The sequence below is a fragment of the Chiloscyllium punctatum genome, chromosome 6, assembly GCF_047496795.1.
Source record: "Chiloscyllium punctatum isolate Juve2018m chromosome 6, sChiPun1.3, whole genome shotgun sequence".
Taxonomy (NCBI): domain Eukaryota; kingdom Metazoa; phylum Chordata; class Chondrichthyes; order Orectolobiformes; family Hemiscylliidae; genus Chiloscyllium; species Chiloscyllium punctatum.
In genome coordinates, this window is record NC_092744.1 from 37611819 (window position 1) to 37637416 (window position 25598).

Below are 25598 nucleotides of genomic sequence, written 5' to 3' on the forward strand. Positions count from 1 at the left end.
GTCGGACATAATGTCAGATTTATTATGTAACGGGTCTTTTGTGTTCACGGTGATATGACTGGCGAGGAATTAGATTAGATTCCCTACAGTGCGGAAACAGGCCCTACGGCCCAACTAGTCCATACCGACCCTCCGAAGAGTAATCCACCCAGACCCATTCCCCATATTAACCTTGACTAATGCGCCTAACTCTATGGGCAATTTAGCATGATCAATTCATCTAACCTGCACATCTTTGGACTGTCGGAGCACCCGGAGGAAACCCACGCAGACACGGGGAGAATGTGCAAACTCCACACCGGGCAGTCGCACGAGGCTGGAATCGAACCCAGGTCCCCAGTGTTGTGAGGCAGAAGTGCAAACTACTGATAATTGAGTGTGTGTCAAACCTTGTACAGTAATACAAAATCTGTGCGTATTAAGTAAACTCAGCCTTAGGATAAGCAATCTTTAATTAACGTTTGATGCAAAGATTTTATTGGTTCGAACCTGCTTCAGGCGCCATGTCAACAGTTGACTTTGTTCCCTTGGCCAGTGTTTGTATCTAGTCTGTGTCAACTGGAATGTTAAAAAAGCGCCTTCGTTACAGGAAAGATGATAAATGTTCCTCGCATGCATTTAGATAATCCATTTGAATGTTTGTGGCATTACTCCTATCCAAGGACGTGATTCTAAAATTGTTTGCAAGCCGCAGTCCATGAAGTCTGTAGGGTGAGACATAAATTCATGTTGTTGTCGTCATGTATTTGTGCATGCCGTGCTTCACCTGAACCTATACCCGCGAAGAGAAACTCCCTTCCTCCTTCCTTTTAGAATGGAAGTTAAGTACTAAATCTGAAAGTGGACCATTTTACCTTCCCCCATAGCCATGTGACTATTGAGCATTTATGGTGTGAATGTAGTTGTTGAAAATGAGTACGGATGGTATTTCAATTTATAAAGACTCCCGGTAGTTAAAAGAGACACATGTGAAAATCGTAAGCTATAATATCGAACTCGATTACTGTGAACAACAAGACAGAGGTACGCAAGTATTGAAAATCAAAAAAGAAATTCTTCTTTCTGTACCACCTAGATCAAAATGTACTCCCCAATTATGAACTACAAGATTGCAACATCGACAAAGCAATGGCCTATTATATGAAACCGTATTTATAAAGATATGTTAAAATATTCACTTGAAGGCATATCAGAATCATACGAATTTATTTAAGTATCAGAATTATGCATTACAATAAAGTACAAGAAACTTTGTAAATATTTGACTTACTAATGCAGTTTCTTCACAACACGATTTGCTATTAGAGATTTGCGACTTCTGGGAACCACTTTGAGAGTTTTAGTACTCATTGATGTGGAGAGCAAAATCATCAGGCAAAAGAAAACCTATCTTTCTGTTTCCAGATTAAAGTTCAAACTAAGGACGAATTGATTATCCGCATAAATGCGTAGTTTGAATTGACCTCAATAAATAAATCTTCAAATCCAGTTGAATCATTCAGAATTAGATGTTGAATTGTGACTTGAATAAACATGAAACTTTTATTGCATGTATTTTTAAAAATCTGTAGTCAACAAATCAGCAGTGTGAGCGATCTGAGCAGGACTTTTCAAATAACAAAGCTTGTAGTTCGCGCCTTTCAGATAGGATGCTTGTGTGTTGTTGAAGGTCCAATCGGCAGAGAGTGGGGCGGGGCTCCCGAAGTCCAGATTTTGTATTAGACCTTCCTTGACAGGGATTCGTGAAACAGTCGAGGAACCCGAAACAATGGAGAGATACGAGGCTGCCATGGTGCTGGGAGCTCTTGGGAATGCCATCGGTTATTACAACGTTTGCAATGAGTGCAACAAACCGGGACAAAAACTGACGGAGTCAGATTTATCAAGAGAAATTTACACAATGATTTCAAAATCAGTTCAGTGGCAGGCTCCATTTGATACTCTTATGCACATAGCAACTGCTGAAGCGTTAACATCTGGTGAGTTTTCATTCTGGTCTTGGATTTCCTTTCCTCTTGCTTTTTTTTTGTTTCTTGACCTTGCTTTGTCTATTTTGTTTCGTTTCTCTTTTGTTCTTGTTGATATTGGTAAAGCCCAACTCGGCCCACCCATAAACACAGCCCATTCACACGCTCCTATTACACAGAGAAGCTGATCCTCATGTGACTTTACCTATAAAGATATGAATGTAGTAGCGCGTGTCTCATCACGGCGACTGTTTTGTATCGCTTGCTTCGGACCGATATTAGCATCAAATTGCCCTGTGCCAAAGGCCTTTAGCCTTGCGAACTATCCAATTTAAACGATCAACACTACATCACCATTGCCAAAACTCTGACCAGATAGTGACACTGAAATACCAAAGAAACTGCTACCTTCCATCTATGCCATATATGGATATGCAAGATAAACTTCGAAGTATCTCAAAATACTAATTTAGGTCCCATCCAACACTGTTGATGAATGAAAACTCAGCAGTAAGTTGAAAAACAGACTGATCACTGGTAAACTAAAAAAATGTAATTTCACCACTTTTTTCTTTCCAAAAACCACATTTTTTTAATCGTATGATAAGTATGTTTTTAATAGAAAGACTTCAAGAGGAGCTCCATCCACTCACCACCAAAGCTCCGTTCGTCAAGTTGTTGTTTCGGGTGTGGATTCTTCATCAGAACTTTTAACCTGATGAGTACTTTCAACATCTTCAAATGTATTTTGTTACATTCCACATATTCTTGTATGTGTTGTATATTTAAGATGGCTCGTCCGTGCGTTTGCTTTAACAAATTATCAAAGATGAACTAATTGTTTACAGTCATAAACAGTCTGTGCCATTCTTTCAGATAGGGGTTCCGTACAAGAACTGTGCAGCCAGGCAGCGAAGAGATATCTCATTACATTGCACAGATATCAGAAATGTCATCCAAAGATCATATTCGATGGAGCCCAAGTTCAGACAAATAACTATGCATTCAAAGGATACACTCCTTTCAGTAGAAAAGGTGAACACCATTTCATGTAATTTTAACAAAGTATGTGTGTTAATTGCGCTTCAAGGCTGTGAAATCTTAATGTATCGATTGGAGGAAATGTGGGTAGATTTAGGATGAGATGGAAAAGAATAATTCGTAACTGTAATTGGTACAAACCAATATTCAGATTTCAGGTGATATTCCATAATCCATAAATGAACCTTTAATCAGATAACAGTGAGGGAGCTATTCAACTGAATATGTTCTCTTCGTATATTTTATATGTTAGGTTTGTGCAGGTAATCTTTTCCGATATTTTGTCACCAGCTGTTGCCAGATTAGACAGGAATAATCAATGTGCTTCTTGTAATATATGATATTCACAATGAAGAATTGATGGCTGACTGCAAATTAAACAAATATTCATTTATAGCTGGTTACCACAAAAGCATAGTTATGCTTAATCTGAATGAGAGATTTATTTTCCAAAAAAAAACTTACTATACATAAAATATAAAGAGAAATCAAAACTCGTCTACATAGGGAGAAATCTTCCTGGTGTTATTCACAAATGCTTTCTGAATTGAATGGGAAGGCTACAGAGGAAAATGATCAACTAACAACATCACAGCAGTAATTAAGGAGACAATGGTCAGAGTATATTCTGAATTTCAGATGATATTATATGACTTTCATTTGGGTAACTTTAGCACTAACGGTGGGGCAGTTAAAAGTTTCAAATAGGATGTTACAGAAGTGAAATGAAGCCAGGAAGATAGAAAGATTGAAAGATTTGGGGCATGGAAGTGGGAATTGTGGTTAGTGACAACAACATATCTTGTGTCTACACTTTCAAGAGTATGAAATCATGACAATTCTGTATAGTTGGACAAGGTACCTAACCGGAGGGGTCCTCTTACAATATTGGTGAGCATAGGATGGAGAAACGTAACAAAATGACGACTGCTTTAATGGAAGAGGCTTGATAAAGCAGGGGATGCTGCTCATAGAAAAGCAGAATTTGGAGGAGTAATTGGAGTGGGAGGGAAGACACTTCACTATTATAAATGATCAGGACAAAGTAAGCCACTGTAAGAAGGTTGGACATTGATATCTGGCAGAAGGAAATAGTGGCTAAAGCACCTGCATTGATGATCATCCCTTTGGAGCGGAATATTTCTTTTAAATATTTTTAGAGTTGAGGTTTAGAGTGACAGTTGAAAGAGTTTGCAGGAATCATTGACATTGAGAACAGGAATCTAAGATTATTGTTCATTTCCATGATGTTCCTGGCATTGTAAGAAGTTTAAATTTGTAGAAGGATGTTTGAAATTAGGTATGGTAATTCCAGATAATCAGTTGTAGAATGTATACAGTCAGATTTATTTTGTTTTTTTTAAGGAGTTGAAGAATTAATACAGCCCACTGTGTCTGTACTAGCCTTCTGTGGGATCAATTCACATGGCTTTTCCCCAGAGCTTTGTAAAATTTTTTCAGATAATGATGCAGTTCCATTTTGAAAGCTTCAATTAAATCTGACCCAACCATGCTCTAATGCAATGCATTCCAGATTCAAACCATAATTGCATGGAAAAAATAATTCCTTGTTTTCCATTGCTTGTTTTGTCAATTGCCCCCAATTTTGTTCTCAATCCTTCTACCAAGGGGAATAATGTCTCCCTTTCTATTCTGTCCAGACAGTAGTAGCTGTAGCAATCATGTAATAGATACACCTGTGCTTATGGTCCTTCACAGTATTCGTGCTACTATTTCAGCTGTAGAGACTTATTATGTAGTGAAAGTTGGCTGTCATTAACTTTAATAATATATCTGAGTGATAGTGTAGCAGATAAAATGAAAATCTAATCCTGCAAGGATCATAAAATAGTTGAATATCCAAGAAAATAAATGAGTGCCAGACAGCAGCCAAAGTAGTATCCATTTTTACAAAGAAAAGATTGGTATACTGGATAAACATTGTGTAGTTTGCTGCACATTGGTGAATGGAAAAGTTCTCACAGCACCAGGGTCACAGGTTTGATTCCAGCCTTGGGCGACTGTCTGTGTGGAGTTTGCACATTCTCCTCGTGTCTGCATGGGTTTCCTCTGGGTGCTCCGGTTTCCTCCCACAGTTCAAAGATGTGCAAGTCAGGTGAATTGGCCATGTTAAATTGCCTATAGTGTTAGGTGCATTAGTCAGAAGGAAATGGGTCTGGGTGGGTTACTCTTTGGAGGGTCGGTGTGGACTGGTTGGGCCAAAGGGCCTGTCTCCATCCTGTAGGAAATCTAATCTAAAATATGAAAATGACAATAGAATTGATACATTGTGACATTTTTGTCACAGCAATTAAGATTACAAGACAATATCATATCATATGATAGAAATTACATAAAAAGTAGTGTATGTGAGGTGGGAGCATACTGTTTCATTAGCTTTGATGCGTAGAATGAGAGACCACAAAACAAAGATTGAACGTGCTATACATGTGCATTAATTTCTATTATCAACAAATAAATGAAGGAGGACAGGATAGAAAACCTATCAGTTTGAGTGAGTTATTTTGCAAACATAAGGAGCAAATGTGAAATTGTACATAACTCGTTGGGTCCACTGAACATTTGAGTAATTCAAATAGTTGCTGATTCAAAATGTTTACTAAAAAAAAAATCAGGTATTGTAAGTTTGCTTGCCTTAGTAAATGCTTAATGTTTTGGTGAATCTTGATGTGTACAGCAATACTGTGATAATACAAGTTGAAATTTAATTTCAAAGTGAAGAAGAGAATTCATTCTTTTATGTTTGAACACTTCTTTACTGATTTAGTTTCTATATAAACACAAATTGCTGGAAAAACTCAACTGGTCTGGTAGCATTTGTGGAGAGAAAACTAAGTTAACATTGTAGGTTAGTGACACTGGTGAGTTTTTCCAGCAACTTCCCTTCGCGTTTCTGATTTCCAGGATCTGCAGTTCTTTTTTTTTCATTTCTATAGAAATGAGTTGTATATTTGTGACATACATAGGTTTGAATATACCATGAGATGGTAAGATGAAGTTTAGTTATTCAGTCCACTACGTAAATATTAAAGGATTTAAGTGAAAGCTTATTATCCACTAGATCGTAAATAAGTATAATAAGTATAATATAATGATGGCTGTTTAAAGGGTCATAATTAGCATTGGTTTAGTAAGATTGGTATGTACAAGTGAAGTGGAATTTGAAGCACCACTCATAATTGCTGTCACATGTCAATCCACAGAACCTAAATTTGGAGCAGCTGCAAGAACAATGTGTATTGGTATGTGCTATTCAAAGGCAGAACAACTGAATGACCTCCTTCAAGCCAGCATTGAATGTGGTCGAATGACGCACAGTTACCCAGCAGGTAATATGTGAAAGATTAAGTAATTCCCTTTCAGCAATGTGTGTGTCCCATGAGTGTCAAGATAATTGTTCCAGTGCAATTACAAGAGCCATAAGATAAATTTTGTTCATCGTTTTTGCCAATGGCATTTAAAATTTACAGGACTAAGGACCAGGACATAAATTCTAATGCTGAACTCAGAAACACCACCTTGCAAAACACTTATTACAGCTTGGTCTATACCAGCTGTTTAGGACTATGTAGGTGCTATAAATAGCAATAATTTATTAATGTAAACAAAAAAAAAATCACTTTTACTCTTAAGTAAAACAATTAGAAAAAGTAAACTAGAAATTAGTCAGAACTCTTAACCAACATGCTGTGTTTTATTTTGTCTAAACCTTCATGTACATTTATATAGATTCACACATAAATAAATCATTCCATCCAACCGTTTATGGTGCTTTTGCTCCACATGTGCATCCCACCAACCCCTCCCTCATTTAACTTTAATAGAATAACTTTGAATTCCTCCTACCTCAAATGCTTATCTAACCTTCCACTCCCAAGTATAGAATGGAAAACCCAAACAATCTGTGAATGGAAAACTATACACCTGGTCCATGTGTGGCTTCACACACCAGTTTTATCTTTACACACTGGGATCAGGTTTGTAAAGTGGTTTGTGAGCCATGTCAGAGTGTGAACTAAATATGGCTGCATAGGCAGGCTTGTTAGAATCTCAGTTCATGTCTACTCAGTTTATCTATGGCACCTCTGTGCCCTGCTTTGTAGCCACTCCCCCAGTACCTACTAAATGGATTCCTCAGATTCCACAGCACTATCAATAGAAAATCTTTCTATTCTGGAATGGGGGAGTATGGTTGGGTGGGGTAAACCTCTTACCATTTATCAATCGCCATCATATCATTGATACTCTGAAAAACATGCATTATGGCATGTAAGAAAAATACTGCTATCCTTTTATCTTGTAACAACAAACCAGAAAGTACTTCAAAGAGACAAGATATGTTTATGACTTCTTGAAACCGTCATTCATTCTCAGATTAATGGAATATCTGCTCTACTGAAACCCTTCAACATCTGAAATTCAATCAAGTGTTTTTAATGACAACAGCTGCCAAAATAATAGCTTACCCTCTGGGAAAGGAATAATACAGTATCATTTCAATTTTGGAGTGGAGTGCCTGAAAAATGAATATGAGGAGTAGGTTTCTTTCAAGTAGAAACTTTTTCAATTGTTAAATGATTTGTGTTGATTTTTAAAAAATGATTTTAAGTCATAATAGAAAATATGATAACAGAGGACTTTGAAATATTTTTCACTGCATCATAATGGTTTCTCTGATGGACTGGCTTTGTACTGTGTCAGAATGAATGCATTTGTTAATCAATTTGAGGATCAATTTAGTTTTAAAGGTCACATCCCTGTGATGAATCACTACATTAAGCATACATCAGTATTACAACATGCACCAAATTCTGAGTTTTGAAGGTATGGGCAGACATGGAGCACTTTAGGTGGACAGAGAGTAAATAGTGAAATGCCGAAATGATCAATGCTGAGGCCTCACTATTTACAGTTTGTGTTAATGATTTAGATGAAGACAGAGTATTACATTTATGTTTACAAATGATATGTGTAAAGGTAGGCTGAGGAGGAGAATACATATAGGATGCAAAGGGATATAAACAGGTTAACAGTGTGCAATAATGTGGCAGATAAAGTATAACGTAGGGAAAGTATGAAGTTATTCACTTAATTGTAAGAATAAAGTAGGATTTTTAAAAAGGTATGAAACTTGAAAATGTTGATGTTCTATCTGATTTGGGTGTGCTTATACAAGATCTGCAGCAAGTAAACATGCAGTTATTGCAAGTATTTGGGAAAGACCCCATTGCATGGGCATTGGAATCCAGTTATAAATGAGTGTTACAGTTGCAGAGGGCTTGATGAGATGACATCTGAAATATTGAGTGCAGTTTTGGTCTCCAAGTGCTGATAAAAGAGATTAGAATAAATAAATGTTTGATGACTGGTGCAGAACACAATGGGACAAAAGGTCTCTTTCAGTGCGGTAAAAACTCTATGACTCGAGATCTCATTACATCACACTCAAGATATAATGTGAAGGAAGCAAATTTATTTTCCAAATTCTCTACAGAAAAAGCTTGCAAACTCAGTTACGACATCAAGGACAATTTAGTAAAAGGAGGGTGTGAATATTTAAGGAAGAGTTTTCTGATCTACTCTTGTGCATCTGCAGATGGATGATTCAAATGAAGCATTTGAGATTGGCATGAAAGTGAAGACCTTGAGAGAAGATACACCTTCATTGCCCTGTATATTGCTTTGGATTTGTACCTGCACTATATTTAGGTTTATGTTGTATTGTTTGCTTCAACATATTGTTCTGCACATTAATTTTATCTTTCATGCACCAGGAATTTGTAATCTATGTCCAAGAATGGTAGGCCTACTGTCTGAGACTAGTTGCATTTACCATTATGGAACAAAATTGTAAAGTGAATTGTGCACATTGCAAGCTTTTTTTTGTTCTTAAAATATGTGTAATGGAACAAGCTGATCCTTTTATTTCAAACCCTTCATACTGGTTCTAAGTTATCACCTGAAACATTAAGACTAAAAATATTCTCCTGTAGGGTTCCTAGGTGCTTTCTGTACAGCACTTTTTATATCATATGCTGTTCAAGGGAAGCCTATTGTTCAGTGGGGACGGAAGATGATGGAAGTGATGCCCATCGCGGAACAGTACTGTGAAACGAAGATGAAGCACTTTTCAGGTAGATCTAGCTTGTTAATCTACATTTTTCACCCATATCTCTCTTTTTGTTTTCTTATTATTTGTATGATCACAGAACCCCTACAGTGTGGAAGCAGGCCGTTTGGCCCACTGAGTCCACACTGCCCCTCCAAAGAGCATTCCACCTAGATCCCTATCTTATCCCTGTATTTTCCCATGGCTAATCCACCTAGCCTGCACATCCCTGGACACTATGGGCAATTTAGCTTGGCCAACCTACCAAACCTGCACATTTTTGGACTGAAGGAGGAAACTGGAGCACTTGGAGGAAACCCATGCAGACACTGGAAGAAGGTACAAACTTCACACAGACAGTCACCTGAGGCTACTGTGAGGCAACTGTGCTAATCATTGAGCCATCATGCCACCCCTTTTACTCTTAGATTCTTCTAAGTATAATTCAAATAGTTTATGAATGCAAATAGAATCAAATAATTTTACAGTACAGAAAGAGGCCATTTGACCCATCTTTTCTGTACCAGCTAGTACAGAGCTACGCAGCTAGTCACACTCACTAGCCATTTATCCATAGCCCTCTAACTTCATCCTTTCAAATATATATCCAGTTTTTTTTTAAATGTCCTACAGAAACCAGCTCCACCATTCTCCTAGGCAACACATTCCAAATCCTAACAGCTCTGAGTAAATACATTTCTCCTCCTCTCACTCCTAGCTCTTTTGCTGACAATCTTGAAGTTACTGACATACTAACTAGCGGAAATAGAATATCTTTCTTTACCTTGTCAAAATTGTTCATAATTTTGAACACCACAATGACATCACCTCGTAATCTCCTCGGTTCCAAGGACAGCAAGTCTAATCTCTCTAATGTTTCCTGTCTCTAAAATCCTTAATTCGTAGTATCAGCCTAGTAAATCTCCTTTGAACCTGCTCCAATGCTTTCACATCTTCCTTATTTAAGGTGCTCTGAACTGAACACAATACTCCAAATGTGGTTTGACTAATGACTTGTAGAGCTGCAGCATCACTACCTTGCTTTTATACCCCATGCCTCTATTTATAAACCCAAGGATCCTATAAGCCTTTTTAATAACTGTTTCAACTTGCCAGCCACCTTCAAAGAATCCTGCATGTGAATCCCAAGGTCCCTCTGCTCCTGTACTCCCCTCAAAGTGTAGCCTGTACTGTCTCTCCATGTTTCTTCTACCAAAATGCATTACCTCACATTTCTCTGCATTGAATTTCATCTGTTTGCCCATTTAGCCAACTTGTCAAATGTCCCTCTGACATTGCTCAGCATCATCCTCGCAGTTCACTAATCTCACTCACTTAGTATCATCTGCAAATTTACAGATTTTTGCCCTCAACACCCATCTCTAAATCATTTACATAAATCAGAAAAAAGTAAGGATCTCAACACTGATCACTGGGAAACACCACTTTCAACTCGTCTCCAATCTGAGAAATGCCCATCCACACCTATCCTCTGTTTCCTATCCTTCATGCTGTCAATGACCCATCCATTGAACATATTTCTAACTTACTAACCAACTTGTCATGTGCTTTCTAATGTGCTTTCCACATCAAATGCTTTCTAAAATGTAAGTTGTGAAAACCTTTGCTACTTTAATTGTATTAGAAAACATTCAGGATCATGAAATAATCTCTCCTTTGAAAAATTAAAACATTTCTTGTTTATTTTTGTTGTATTTATATAAATAAGTAATTCTGCATTGAACATGCTTATATTATCTTATAACAATAATGTAATTAGAAATACGATATTGGGTCTGTAATTGATATTTACTTTGAGATTCAGCAACACTGTTTGTGTCATTAAATGATCTCTCTAATTAGTGATCAACAGGGCTTCCTTACTGCTCCAAAATGAAATACACAACCATCCAATAGGGGGATGTGGGTGATGGCATAACATTAGAAGCCCTTTGTGATCCAAATTGGATGGAATGTCTTTTTGTTACTTAATTCTTAAATTTATTAATAGGCAAATAATACCGTCGTATGGTGAAGCCTCCCAAATAATTAACGTTTGCTATTTATTTGTATGTGCTAAATAACCATTTCAACCAACTTTTACCTATTATTCCATTAAATTTAGATCTATCCAACTAAATAAGCAAAACATCAAAAAAATTATATTTCTTGACATATCAATGTGCTAAAAAAGTTTAGTTTTCTAAGCCAGCTCATCAACTTGCATGTGGTCAGCCATTCAAGCTGAAGACTAATTTCTTCTTAAATGAAGATTCCCTTTTAGCAAGTTTTACTGGCTGACTGTGCAACTTATGAGTCTCTTGTTTACTGGGTTACAGAAAGTAGAATGCTTGCTTAATTGCCCCACCCCTATCTGCAATGTTTCAGAGTAGCTGATAAGCACACTTGCAATGAAATGCGAATAGTCATAAGTGTTGCTCATCAAATAGAAACTAGACACATACTGTAACTGAATGTTTATCATTAGAAACCATTTTATGCTTCTCTAAATGAAAGGGACAAATGTGACTTGATGGTAGTTGTTTTAACCTATCCTATTCAACAGACACCAGGCAAACAATTAAGATAAATATGGGCTTCACACATTCACACCTCATATTGATGCTCCAATTTCCTTCAATTTTAACCCTTTCCAGGGAAGAGACAGGTCTTCCTGAAACTGGCATGGTTCTTCCTTTAAATATGAATATTGTTTCTCTGAGGACTTTTTTTAACCTGCAACTGAACTGGCAGGCTTAGTTTAGCATTTCACCTGAAACGCAGTACTCCTTCATCAACCCCATGACAGTATCAATTCAGTTTGTATGCCATAATTTCAGAAGTGTAGCACAAATCAGTTTCACTATATGATTTGCTGGGGATTTACCTGTCCTGGAAACCATCTCTTCTGATAATTATGATAATATCAAAAGTCATATAATAATATTGTTAATTCAGCCTACTGATAAACAAGTGGGAAATTGGGTGCTAAAATGAAATGAATGGTATTCCTGTGTAGGTAAAATATTTGCTACTATACCCATAAGAGTTGTGACTGAGCAACAGAATGCATATCTACTTTGTGCACTAAGATAACCAACAGACTATTCTAATCCTAGCACATCGTAAAGAAGATCTGAAACACTCACTTTTGTCCCCCAAAATCCATTTTGTCTACAGCTTTAGAAGTTCAGCGACGCAGTTTAATTTCTTTCTTTTGACTATTTTTTTTTCTGAGAAACATTAGCCATACAGTGCCAGTTAAGTTGGTTTAGTGCTGCTGGCTCTACTTAAAAACTATTCCAAATTTACTTAGTTATGACTGTGGTATTGATCGGTCAAGATTTGAAATCAGGTCAGAGTTGAAAGGACTGTACTTAAGTCAGCAAAGCAACCAGCCTCCTCCTCCAGGGTGAAGGTTGAAAATAAATTGAAATCATAATATAAAAGAGTAATTAGATACATCTTACACACAAGCATATGAAATAGGAAAAGGTGAAGGTCATTTGGCCCATTTGAGTTTACTCCGCCATTTATTAAGACCATAGCGTAACTGAGTGTGGACTCAACTCCGCATTCTCACCAACCCACCCCCTGCAATATACTTTGGCTCATTTGTTGATCAAGAATTTACCTACCTCTGCCTTACAACTAATCAATGGTGCTGCACTGTAGCATAATGAGCTGCCAGAGGAAGTGGTGGAGATTGTACAATTGGAACATTTAAAAGGCATCTGGATAGGAAGGGTTTGGAGGGATATGGGCTGGGTGCTGGCAGGTGGGACTAGATTGGGTTGGGATATCTGGTCGGCATGGACAATTTGGACCGAAGGGTCTGTTTTTCTGTGACTCTAAATACACACAATTATTTTTCCAATAATAACTGCGGTCATTGAGCAGGAATTAAGAGATGTAAAGGGAACAAACTAAGAAATAATGTTAGGAGTTTTTTGAAGAAGAGGAAAAGATAATGTGGTAAATAACTTGGAGGCGAGAAATCCAGATTACAGAGAATGGTGGCTGTAGGCTGGAAAAATGTAGAATATTTTGCAAGAAGAGGGTCCCTGAAGATTGCAATTGGCTGGAGAAAGACCATGCTTGGAAATTATTGCTAGAATTATCACGAGCAGGTTTTCAGGTTTTTGTTTTCAGAAGATCTATTCCTATAATAAAGTTGTGTATAGATTGTAAATACATTAGCTATCTTTTGTTTGTTGTTTCATTTACACTGGATTATATGTGCTTGTATTCACAGATTATCGTGAAAACTGGTTTTCTTTTGAAACTAGATGGCAATTTTACCTTCAGCTGAGGAAAATTGAGAAGGATGGCAGTGATAATGCAGTATTTCCTCGAAATTATGATATCGAAGAGCAAAACAAGGTAATAGCTGGTTAGAAACCAGATTGAATGCCTAATAATTAGAGGAATAAATAATTTGGTTATTTCTAATCACTCTTTTATTTCTCTCTATGTCATCATCTCTGTTATATGATCAATTCGGGTATCTGTAATTTGTTTGAAGTTGAAATAATTCTAGCATGTCTGCGAACATTTTAAATGCAGCATTCTGCACAATTAACTAAAACAGGCAAAGATATCTGCTTTATGATGAAAGTTCAAAATTATTATTATGAAAGAAACACTCATATTTTATATTCTATCTAATTTCTCCTTCACGTTGTTTAACTTTTCCTAGAAATAGATTTAATCAATTACCTACTTTGACTATTGTGGAATGAGCATATTCATCAATTATACAAATATACTTTATTAATGAAGGTTCAAGAAATGGAAATTAGGATTTTTGATTTTGACAAATTATATTAAAATTTCTACTTTACTTTAGTGGACTATTAGGATACAACATGATACACAGAAAACTAATAGTGGCAACTATAAAGCTATGTAAAGCTGAGTAAAAATATTCTGGGAGATGGACTTTTATTTGTAATGCTGAAAATGCTATTTGAGAATCGACAAAATGCTTCTTATTTTAAAATTGCTGTAATATGTGATTACCAAGAGCCCTTATTTTACACATTGAAATAGTCTGCATATTTAGAATCTGTACTTAAATTAGTCATGGTAATCTGAAAAATAGCTCCTGCAAATTAATGTAAAGTAGCTCCCCCGACCCATCCCCCCCAGTGGGGGATACACTTCAAGACCTACTGCAGAAACCCGAAACCGTGGATAGGAGCGAACCCATTCATTTAAATGGGAAATTTACCTTCCCGGCTTTCCTGGTCCCTGGTTCCAGAAGGTTCCAGATAAAATGTTCAGGCCACAGTAAATCACGGGTAACTGAAACCACAGAAAACTATTCAGTGGTTAGCCCTGTACTGTATTGGTTTGAGACTGGTGAATGGTTAAGAAAAAGGACTTGCCATTGACAACCATAACATAATTCATATAAAAAACTGCAATTATTTGTATTGTAACAGGAATCTATCACCACATCACAAATTTTCACATCAATCATAGTTTTGTCAAAAATAATCTGTTACTGAAGAGCTCCATTTAGAAAAATCAATGCTGTAAATAAAAAAAATGCATTCAAAGTGTCTCCCATTTTAAAAAAAGAAATCAGAAGTACCTAAATTAAAAATTAATTTGTCATGCACTGATTAAAACACATAATATTATCTCTGAATAGAACCAAAGGATTACTTGCCATATTAAAGAGATGAAATGATTTTCAAGATGAAGTGTAGGACAATACTGGCATTAGAATCTCAATTCCATGAATTATTGTTACAGAACATAGAACATTACAGCACAGTACAGACCCTTCGGCCCTCGATGTTGCGCTGACCTGTGAAACCAATCTGAAACCCATCTAACCTAACTATTCCATTCTCATCCATATGTCTATCCAATGACCATTTAAATGCCCTTAAAGTTGATGAGTTTACTACGGTTGCAGATAGTGCATTCCATGCCACTACTACTCTCTGAGTAAAGAGACATCCTCTGATATCTGTTGGTTATGATAAAGTATTTTGCATATCGTTTTTATGGGATATATTCCTAGACCTACACTTGAACCTAAATATATTTGGTAAGAGTTGGGCATTAAGGGTGGTAAGGACAAGCCAGGGAACTATAGACCAATGATCCTGACATCGGTGGTGGGCAAGTTGCTGGAGGGAATCCTGAGGGACAGGATGTACATGTATTTGGAAAGGCAAGACTGATTAGAGATAGTCAACATGGCTTTGTGCATGGGAAATCATGTCTCACAAACTCGATTGAGTTTTTGAAGAAGTAACAAAGAAGATTGATGAGGACAGAGCAGTAGATGTGATCTATATGGACTTCAGTAAGGCGTTCAACAAGGTTCCCCATAGGAGACTGGTTAGCAAGGTTAGATCTCACGGAATACAGGAAGAACTAGCCATTTGGATACAGAACTGGCTCAAAGGTAGAAGACAGAGGGTGGTAGTGGAGGGTTGTTTTTCAGACTGGAGGCCTGTGACCAGTGGAGTGCCACAAGGATCGGTGCTGGGCCCTCTACTTTTTGTCATTTACAGAAATGATTTGGATTTGGGCATAAGAGATATAGTTAGTAAGTTTGCAAATGACACCAAAATTGGAGATGTAGTGGACAGCGAAGAAGGTTACCTCAAATTACAACAGGATCTTGATTAGATGGGCCAATGGGCTGAGAAGTGGGAGATGGAGTTTAATTTAGATAAATGTGAGGTGCTGCATTTTGGGAAAGCAAATCTTAGCAGGACTTACACACTTAATGGTAAGGTCCTAGGGAGTGTTTCTGAACAAAGAGACCTTGGAGTTCAGGTTCTTAGCTCCTTGAAAGTAGAGTCGCAGGTAGTTAGGATAGTGAAGAAGGCGTTTGGTATGCTTTCCTTTATTGGTCAGAGTATTGAGTACAAGAGTTCAGAAGTCATGTTGCGGCTGTACATGACATCGGTTAGACTACAGTTGGAATATTGTGTGCAATTCTGGTCTCCTTCCTATCTGAAAGATGTTGTGAAACTTGAAAGTGTTCAGAAAAGATTTACAAGGATGTTGCCAGGGTTGGAGGATTTGCGCTACAGGGGCTGAACAGGCGGGGGCTGTTTTCCCTGGAGTGTCGGAGGCTGAGGGGTGACCTTATAGAGGTTTACAAAATTATGAGGGGCATGGATAGGTTAAATGGACAAAGTCTTTTCCCTGAGGTGGGGGAGTCCAGAACTAGCGGGCGTAGGTTTAAGGTGAGAGGGGAAGGATATAAAAGAGACCTAAGGGGCAACTTTTTCACACAGAGGGTGGTACGTGTATGGAATGAGCTGCCAGAGGAAGTGGTGGAGGCTGGTACAATTGCAACATTTAAAAGTCATCTGGATGGGTATATGAAGAGGAAGGGTTTGGAGGGATATGGGCCGGGTGCTGGTAGGTGGGACTAGATTGGGTTGGCATATATGGTCGGCATGGACAAGTCGGACCGAAGGGTCTGTTTCCATGCTGTACATCTCTATGACTCACTTATAGGATGAAGTTCTGAACTCCGAAGTGGTTACTTAACGGTTAGTGTGTTATCATATTGAATAGTTCTCCCATACACCACAATTGGAATATGTTTCACATTTCACAAGGGCATGAAAACCGAGAAGGTAGGAATATTATGGATGAATTATTTGACATCACCTTATTTGCCTTTTTAAGAAACTACATCAGTTTTGATCTGTCTGTGACCTCTTTATAGAACACAAATGGCTTGTATCAGTAATATTTTACAAAGAAGAGCCACTACTGTTATAAATACAAGATTGCAGTGCTTCCAGACACAATAATGTATACTTTGCTTACAAAAATTGTAAAAATGCCTATTAAAAATTTACAACATAGACTATATATTGTGGAATAAACAGTCTTATGAACAATAAGGCAACCCTGTCAACAGCAACATGCATTTATGTAGAGACTTCAATGTAGGAAATGTCATAAAATATTTTATTGGGGCAGCAAAAGAAATAAAAACTAAAAAAAAATCTCAAAACACTAAATAAGAATAGACAGCAGATTTATGAAGCATGGCAGTTCTTTTGAAGGAGTCCATGGACATTGGGAAGGTTCTTGTAAATGGGAAGTATGTCAGCCCTGTGCCAACATTAGAAAGGAGCATAAAGTTTGAAACAGGTGACCAGATGCATTAAACTTATTTGGATCCCATGTTAAATAATAGAATTGAATGTAAATATAATTATTTAGAAAATGAAGGAAATAAATAAGTTGCACTTATATAGCACTTTTCACAATTTCAGATTATTCCATCAGCCAACTAAACACTTATCAAGTAGTCACAGTTACAACTTGGAGAACACAGCAGCCATATATACATACTATGGTCACACAAACAGCAATAAACTGACAACCATGTAGTCGGTTTCAGTTATGTTGCTTGAGGGATAAATATTGAACAGGAAATAGAGAACATTCCCTGGTTTTTGATTCAGCCATGGGATTTTTACATCCATCTGAAAATGTAAAAAATGTTTAATTTCCTATCTAAAAGTTCACAATTCCAATAGAGTAACATTCTTTTCCTACTATTCTGGAATGAATTTTGAACCTAGAACTTCCAAATCAGAGGTGAAAATGCAACCATTGATCCAAGACTGACTTATAGTAGCATAAGAAACAACAGTCAATATGAATCTAGAAGGAATAGGTCTACTTCAATAACCTTCATGACTTTCAAATACACTTGAGTAACCCTTAGAGTGTGTAGTACTTGGATTCCAGAAGACATTTTAGACAACTCCACAAGAAAAAAGCTGTTAGTTACATTCAAAGCTATGGATATTTATGATCATTCTTAGTTATGGATAAAGAGCAAGTGAATATGGAGTGGTTGCCGGAGGAACAAATGTGAGGTGCAGTGGGAATTGATATTGGAAACAGTTCTAATTCATATTGGTGCACTGAACTCTATTAAGTCAGTCTAACTGATTCAATTTTCAGATAATACTAATCTAGAATAGCAGTGGTATGAAAGGAGAAAAAACAGACATTTTACATATAAATGAACTGAACAACAGCAGTTTGTAATTTAATACTTCCATAATAGAGTCACAAGATGGACAAAAATTCACTATCTTTTAATTTAAATTGCTCAGAGCAAGTTGAAAAAGACCTTGGAGACTTAGGACCATAATTTTGGCAAGTTAAGTTGACTCATCAGAAATCCTTCAAAAATGGCAGCCTGGATACTTTTCATCAGCACTTTTAGGGGTATATGGTTCAAGTTGTGAGCTCATATTCGACACTCCTGGTGAAGAGTGCTCCAGTAGAGAGGTATACACACCCTAACCCTCTGCAGTTTTCATGGAGTCAGGCCAGGTATTTAATGGATTATGGTTCAAGATACATCAAAGGTATTATGAACAATAGTCTGTATGAAGTAACCTTTTGAAAGATAAGTTCATAAGTTTATGTTTCCACATGCCAGATGCTGACCTGCTTGTATTCATAGAATCATACAGTACAAAAAAGGCTCTTCAGCCCATCAAGTCTGTACCACCAAAAATATACTGCCTTCACTAGTCCCACTTTCCCATACTCCCCCTATAGTCTTGAATGTTATGACCCTTCAAGTGTTCACCCAAGTACTTTATAAAGTTTGTGAGGTTCCCCGTCTGAACTACCCTCCTAGGCAGTGCACTCCAGAACCTTCCCACCCTCTGAGTGAAAAAGCTTTTCCTCAAATCTCCTCTATACCTCCTGCCTTTCATTTTAAAATCATGTCTTCTTTTTATTGATGTTTTGATTCAGTAGAGTAGCTGTTTTCTATTCACCCAGTCCCCTGTGATCCTTTACACCTCTGTCATCTCCCCTTCAACCTCCTCTGCTCTAAAGAAAACAGCCCAAGCTTATTCAGCCTCACTTCATTGCTGTAGTGCTCCTTCCCTAGGCATCATCCTGGTGAATCTACCTTGTAAGCCCTCTCGTGCAATCACATCCTTCTTACAATTTGATGAGCAGAACTGCATATACAGTAATCCAGCTGTGGCCTAACCAACTTTACCTCCCTGCTCTTATAATCTATGCCATCACTGATAAAGGCAGTGTCTTGTATGTCGCCTTAACTACCCTATTGACCTGTCCTCTCATATTAAGGGACCTGTAAACAAGCACCACAACATTCCCCTGTTCCTCTGAGCTTCCTAATGCTTTGCCATTTATTGAGTACTCTGTTACTTTGTTCCTTTGTCCAAAGTACATCGCCTCACTGTACCCGGGTTAAATTCCATTGACATTGATCTGCCCATCTGTCTAATCTGTCTATATCCTCCCTTAACCTAACACCTTCCTCCTCACAGTTAACCATTTTGTCAATCTTTGTGTCATCCACAAACCTAATTACTACCTCCACCATTCTCATCTACAATACTTATATGTATGTCAAACTGATCACTGCAGACTGGGCTCCAGTAAACAAACCGCCTTTTACTACCACTCCCTGTGTCCCGTCACTAAGCCAATTTTGGATCCAACTTGCCAAGTTAACCTGGATCCCATGACTTTAACTTTCTTTATCAATTTCCCATGTGGACCTTGTCAAAGGCCTTGCTGAAATCCATATAAACAACATCAACTCGTGCAAACACCTATCATCTCCTCAAAACATTCCACCAATTTGTGAAGTATGACCTCCCTCTGACAAAGCTATGTTGACTATCCCTAATCAAACACTACATATAAAAATTGAGATTAGTTTTTTTCTTGAAAGCTGAACATAGCTGAAAGTGTAAAAACAAGTCTTAAATAGATGATTCAGCCAGAGTTATTAATGAAGCAGGAATTCAGGTGTTTCAGTTGTCTAATGGTTATCTGGGCTCTCAACCAAGCCTCATGATGTACTCTTGGCTTTAAACAAGTAAAAGATGAGTTGGAAAAAATGATGCCAAGGAAGGTAAGAACAGACAGTAAAGCTTCTACAAGTATATATAAAGGAAGAATTGCTAAAGTAAGTATTCACCCATTAGAAGGCAAGACTGATGAATTCGTAATGGGAAACAAAGAAATTAAGGAGATACACAGTAAATATTTTGTATTTATCTTCATGGTAAAAGTCACAAGGAAATCTCAAGAATTGTAGAAGATCTGATAGGTAAAAACAAAAAAACTTAAAAAGAACAATGGTTGTTATATATGAATTTGGACATATGTGAGAGTTAGTACTTGATTGAATTCAATAAGCACAATAACCTGAGAATTTAATGGGAGAGTAAACTATGACCTTGTGGGAGGTAGACCTAAGGCAAGTCTTTCTAACTGTATTTGAAATAATATAGAGTATATTCTTATCACATGTAAATAGTTGTAAATATGCAATGAGCTACATCTTCTTTACTGTGCAAAATTAGACCAGAAGCTGGTTATGCTCACAGTCACTAGATTATATAAGCTCCTGAAGAGTCTATATTTAGAAGACAAAGATGGCAGCATTTGCAGTAATAAACAAAACAGAAAAATTACTGTTAAAAATGAATAAGAACAGCAAATGCTGAAACATCCTGGCAGCATGTGAGGTTTGCTTTAAAGTTCACACATATGACCTCAGTTTCTCTTTCCACAGATGATGCCACACGTACTGAACATTTCCAAAATTTTTATTTTTAATTCTGATTTCTAGCATCTGCAGCACTTTGCTTTAATATTGATGATAAAACAGCATCAAGGAGTCTTTGTGCTGATCAAAAATACTGGACAAGGAAGACCCTTTAAAATAAAAAAAGACAAATTCTTGTCTGAAGTCTGAGTCATACCATCAATAACATTGCGTAAAAGTAAACAAAAAGTTGTCATTAACTTAAAAATCCTTTGTTTCTACCTTTTTGTTTAATTAATATTTTTGTTTTTACCAAGACAGCCAGCTTTGAGGACTTAGCAGGAGCTGAATTAAGATAGATGCGTGGTTCATTATCACCATTCAGCAGCAATTCCCTATAAGCGCCAGTGCTTCAATCTCCTGAGATGTTCTACTCAATTATGTAATTGCTACTCAATATATAAATTAATTCAATTCCTTTAAATTAAAACAATATTTTTGGTAGCTTCTTTTCTCCATTCAGAAATGTATAAATTTCCTCTTCAAAATCAAACTCCAGTTCAGGGCTTCTGATAATCACTTGACAACAGATAAGGTTGATTCCCTGGCATGTTCAGAGCTAATGACCTCCCACTGAGCAACCTTGGGCAACCTAGGAATAGTTGGTGTCCCTGGGACATTGAAGTGAAATATGAAACAGTATTCCAACTCCCTGTCCATAGGCAGACATGTAGGCATCTGGCAAGGATAGAACAGTATTTATCTGTGTTGCCAAATAACTTGCATTTATCCTCTGGGATCGCACTTAAGAATAGTCCCACTGGTGCCATAGAATAATTAACTAGCATAGATCGTTGCACATGCAGAAATAGAGGACAGAACTGGAAAGGAACAGAAAATAGTTACTTAAATTCCAGCTTGGAGACATGTAAATAGTGTTTGTTTAGAAATGGAATGATTTTAATTGCTACATAATTTCATTCAAAATAAGTAGTTCTCAGTGAACTTAAAGTATTTAAACATTTTGGTCCAGCTGTTTTAAATGTATTGTTCTTGTGTAATTAAAAGGTATTGAAAGTTTGGACTTCACCAACCCTGTTTGGTTCTGAAAACAAGCTAAAATGTTATCAGTTGGGAGTACTTTTGCCCCAAATCTTTAGGTTCCAACAATATTCTTTAGCTAATAATCTAACCTAATATTTCAGTATGGTATTAAAGGAGTGGAAATGCCATCCTTCAGATGAAGTTAAACTTGTCATATTTTGATGGATGTAAATAATACCAAAGTACTATTAAAATAGGAACAATACATTTTCCCATGTTCAGAACAACAGGAATATAGTAAGTCAGCAGTGAAACATGGTAGCACTCTGACATAGGTCAGAAAGGTATGGACTCAAGTCTTACTTCACTAATAAAGCACAAAAATCTACATTATCTTAATATGGTATTGACCAGAAAATCTGGTATTGTGATCTTCACTTGCCAATAAATGTTGGCTAGGATGCCAGATACAATGTTCCTGCTCTTCTTCAAAATAGGTCAGATACCAGATTCTCTGTCAATATCACATTAAGATAATGTAGGAATGTGCTGTGTACAAATTTACTATCATATTTCCCAAGTTATAGTCAATGACCACGTATCAAAATTATTTCAATGGCTGGCAAGCACTTTGGGAATTCATGTGTTTGAGAAAAGTCCTATATAACACAGGTTTAAACTTTTTACTTTCACATTCCTCTCTCAACAAGATTCAAGACAGATCATTTCGTTATTCATTTGCTGTTGAAAGTAGTTACAGAGCAAAAATTAAAAGCAATTATTGATTAAGGCATGACATAAATGCATGTTTTCCTCTTCTTAATCCAACATTCAATTTCCTCCACAAAACTCTTGCACATCCCTGTCTGTATAATTTTACCAAGATGTGAATATCTTGAAGAATTAAGTTATTTTGGCATGCCAGATAATATTTCATTTCTTCTTTTCTGTATTAGGCAAAATAATAGACAGAAAATTAGTGATTTTATTCAGTCAGATACATTATCTGTTGTGTGCCAGACTGATTGTATCCAATTTCTATGTCCATTTCTTGGACATTGCCATTATTAAGTCAACATTTACAAATTAATCACAGATGCAAGAATTGAAACTAGTCAATTTAGTAGAAAATTTAGGTTCTTGATGCTGCCCAAGTGATTTCTTGGGTTTTCCAACAGTGTTAGCAGATTTCAATGGTACAAACCAGACAGGGTCATTAGATTCCTCTGTGCTGCAGAATCATAACTTAGTGATTTGGCTGATGGCTGATAAAACTCAGCACATTTCTAAGCAGGGACTTAAAACACAGAGGTACAGAGGTATAATGTATTTGCAATAACATATAACTTTTATCCTCATCCACGCAATATTTACGAAAACGAAGTATCCCTCATGATGGAAAATTCAAATACTACATTGCTTTAGCATTTTCATTCTATATTTTTAATCTTCTAATTTTTCAAAACTAAGCTTATTTTTGTTATTACAGTCTTAAAATTTGAACGTAAGCACAGCTCCCATTAACAATTTGTATCCTAAATTTCTAAAGTTTGCAATAAATTTTAAATCTATTGTTGTTTCCTTGCCCCTCATGTTGTGAATGTGATCTCTTTCCAAGTTCCTTAATGTAAGAACATGCTGTGTACAGTTTTGCCATCATATTTCCTACATTACTGAAAGCCCAGAAAGTGTGTAGGAATACGTAATCTGAGCTGCGAAGACATTATAACTATGCCCAGCCATGCCCTTATTCTGCTACCACACATTCATACATCCAAACATATGAATTCAGCACAGAGTAGGGCATTTAGTCCCTTGACCCCACTCTGCCATTCAGTGCGATCTTGGCTGATCTGATTGTGGCCCCAACACCGCATTCCTGACGACTCCAAATAACTTTTGACTCCCTTGTTAGTCAAGAATCTATTCACCTCTGCCTTTAAAGGTATTCAATGATCCCACTTTCATCATTCTCTGAAGAAGAGTGTTCCATAGACTCTCATTCCTCGGAGAGAACAAAAATCATCCTCCTCTCCATTGTAACGGGTAAACTCCTAATTTTTACACTGTGTACTCTATAAATTTTAAATGGTAGCACTGTCTGATTTTCTTGTCACAAACCTAGTGATGTTTTCAGTGTTGGTCATTGCAGAGCAGTTCAACTGAATCTCAGCCAAATCAGCTTGCAATCCTGGCAAAGAATACATACAGATTATACATTGAGGCAAGCAGGAGGGCTAATTTCAAAAATTATCGTCCAGCCTCATTAGGCTAGGATAGATGAGCAATCGATGCTATTCAAAATCCAATAGGTAACGAGGATGCTGGTCACTGGTCGACTGGCAGCTCAGGTGGGGAAGGCCATCAGGAATGTACAACATACATTAAGTAAAAAGCATTTTGGATAGTGGCCTCCAGCAATAGCTTTAACTTTCATTGATTTGACTGCTGAGCATCTGAAAACATCGATGACACCAGGCACAGAGTAAGCTGCAATCATTAATGGACCATTTTTGTAAAGAGTCCTAAAATAGATGTTGTGCCCCTGTTTTGTTTATGGAATGGCCTTAACATTAGTTTCGGGTGTGTACTATGGCTACCTATGGAGAAACTATCACGATGAAAGCAAATGGCACACTTACAGTGTGGAATGAATAAATGCATTGGAACCATTGTCAACTGTTTTCCACCTGCAAAACTGGTAAAGTTGCACCCAATATCTCGCCCAATAACTTGAAACTGAACTTTTTAAAAACTATGAATCAACACTTGTAAATTTAGATTTCTAAGACAGAAAGTTACAGTAAATTTTATTCCATCCTGTGAGGTTATTCTGAACTAGGTGACTTTGACATATATTGCCAGATTGAAAATGACAGCTGCAACTTTTTTTAAAAATGTGACAGCTGTATAGACGCTGGCGCTCCGAATCAAGTGGAATGAGTAAAGGAGTTGAAACAACATTGATTGCTTATGATGCACTTTTGTTTGCTGGGAGTGATTGGAGGAAGCTGTGTTATTCTGCAATGTTTCACTGGGGTAAGAATTTTGTGCAAGTCACTGTTGGATAAATCTTTTCTAAATTCTATCTGAAAGATTCAGACCAACAGAAATTATGACAGCAATTTGAAAATTTGGAGATTTTCATAATCGCAAATGTAGCATACATTTTATAGGTTGAATGTTAGAATTACTATTATCTTTTACCATTAGAATAAGTATTCACATATATTTTAAATTTTAAAATCTCAAAGCACTGTTTTTTGAAGTACTAACATTTTACTATGTCTGTGGGACCCAAAAAGCTCTCAAACATATAAATAAATCAACAGATCACTTGTAATAGATTTTACTGGCTTAGTCCTCTGTTTGAACGCCAAACCAGACACAGTGAACAAATATTTTTCTGCTACCTGAAGAAGTAATCATTACATTTTGAAAATTGTGCTATGAATCTGCAGGGGAAAGTGATGCAACAGGGGCAATTGCAGGTTCTCTATATGGAATTCTCTATGGATTTGACAATGTCCCTGTGAGTCTTTACCAGAACCTAGAGTTCAGAAGCCATCTAGAACAGCTGGGGAGGCTGCTGTACCAGGTTGCTACTGCAGACAAGTAAGTCTAACAAACATAAAGCTCATTCAAAGTGAAATTACAATCTGATTAGTAACATTGTCAGTGCACATATATTGCAAAACTTATGCACTAATTTCAGCAGCTTCAGCAAACAAATTTACAGTCCTACCTTTACATAGTCCTTCTTGTTTGTTAATCACATTTGATTCAATAAATGGTTTTGTACCTCACAGAAATTAATTTACACTTCCAGGGATGCCCAAATTCATGAAAGCTACCT

The 25598-nt window shown here is 36.9% G+C and overlaps 1 protein-coding gene across 1 annotated transcript in view; it reads left to right on the top strand.

Annotated features, from left to right (window-relative positions):
• The first annotated feature begins 1651 nt into the window (after nucleotides 1-1651).
• LOC140478878 (uncharacterized) overlaps nucleotides 1652-25598 on the top strand; it is a 31355-nt gene continuing 7408 nt past the window's right edge. Inside the window, exons 1-7 of the mRNA XM_072572444.1 lie at nucleotides 1652-1979; nucleotides 2844-3002; nucleotides 6233-6358; nucleotides 9023-9163; nucleotides 13394-13521; nucleotides 24649-24781; nucleotides 25204-25357. Of these exons, the coding sequence (XP_072428545.1) occupies nucleotides 1769-1979; nucleotides 2844-3002; nucleotides 6233-6358; nucleotides 9023-9163; nucleotides 13394-13521; nucleotides 24649-24781; nucleotides 25204-25357 (1052 nt within the window). The 5' untranslated portion in view covers nucleotides 1652-1768. The remainder of the gene's footprint in view (nucleotides 1980-2843; nucleotides 3003-6232; nucleotides 6359-9022; nucleotides 9164-13393; nucleotides 13522-24648; nucleotides 24782-25203; nucleotides 25358-25598) is intronic.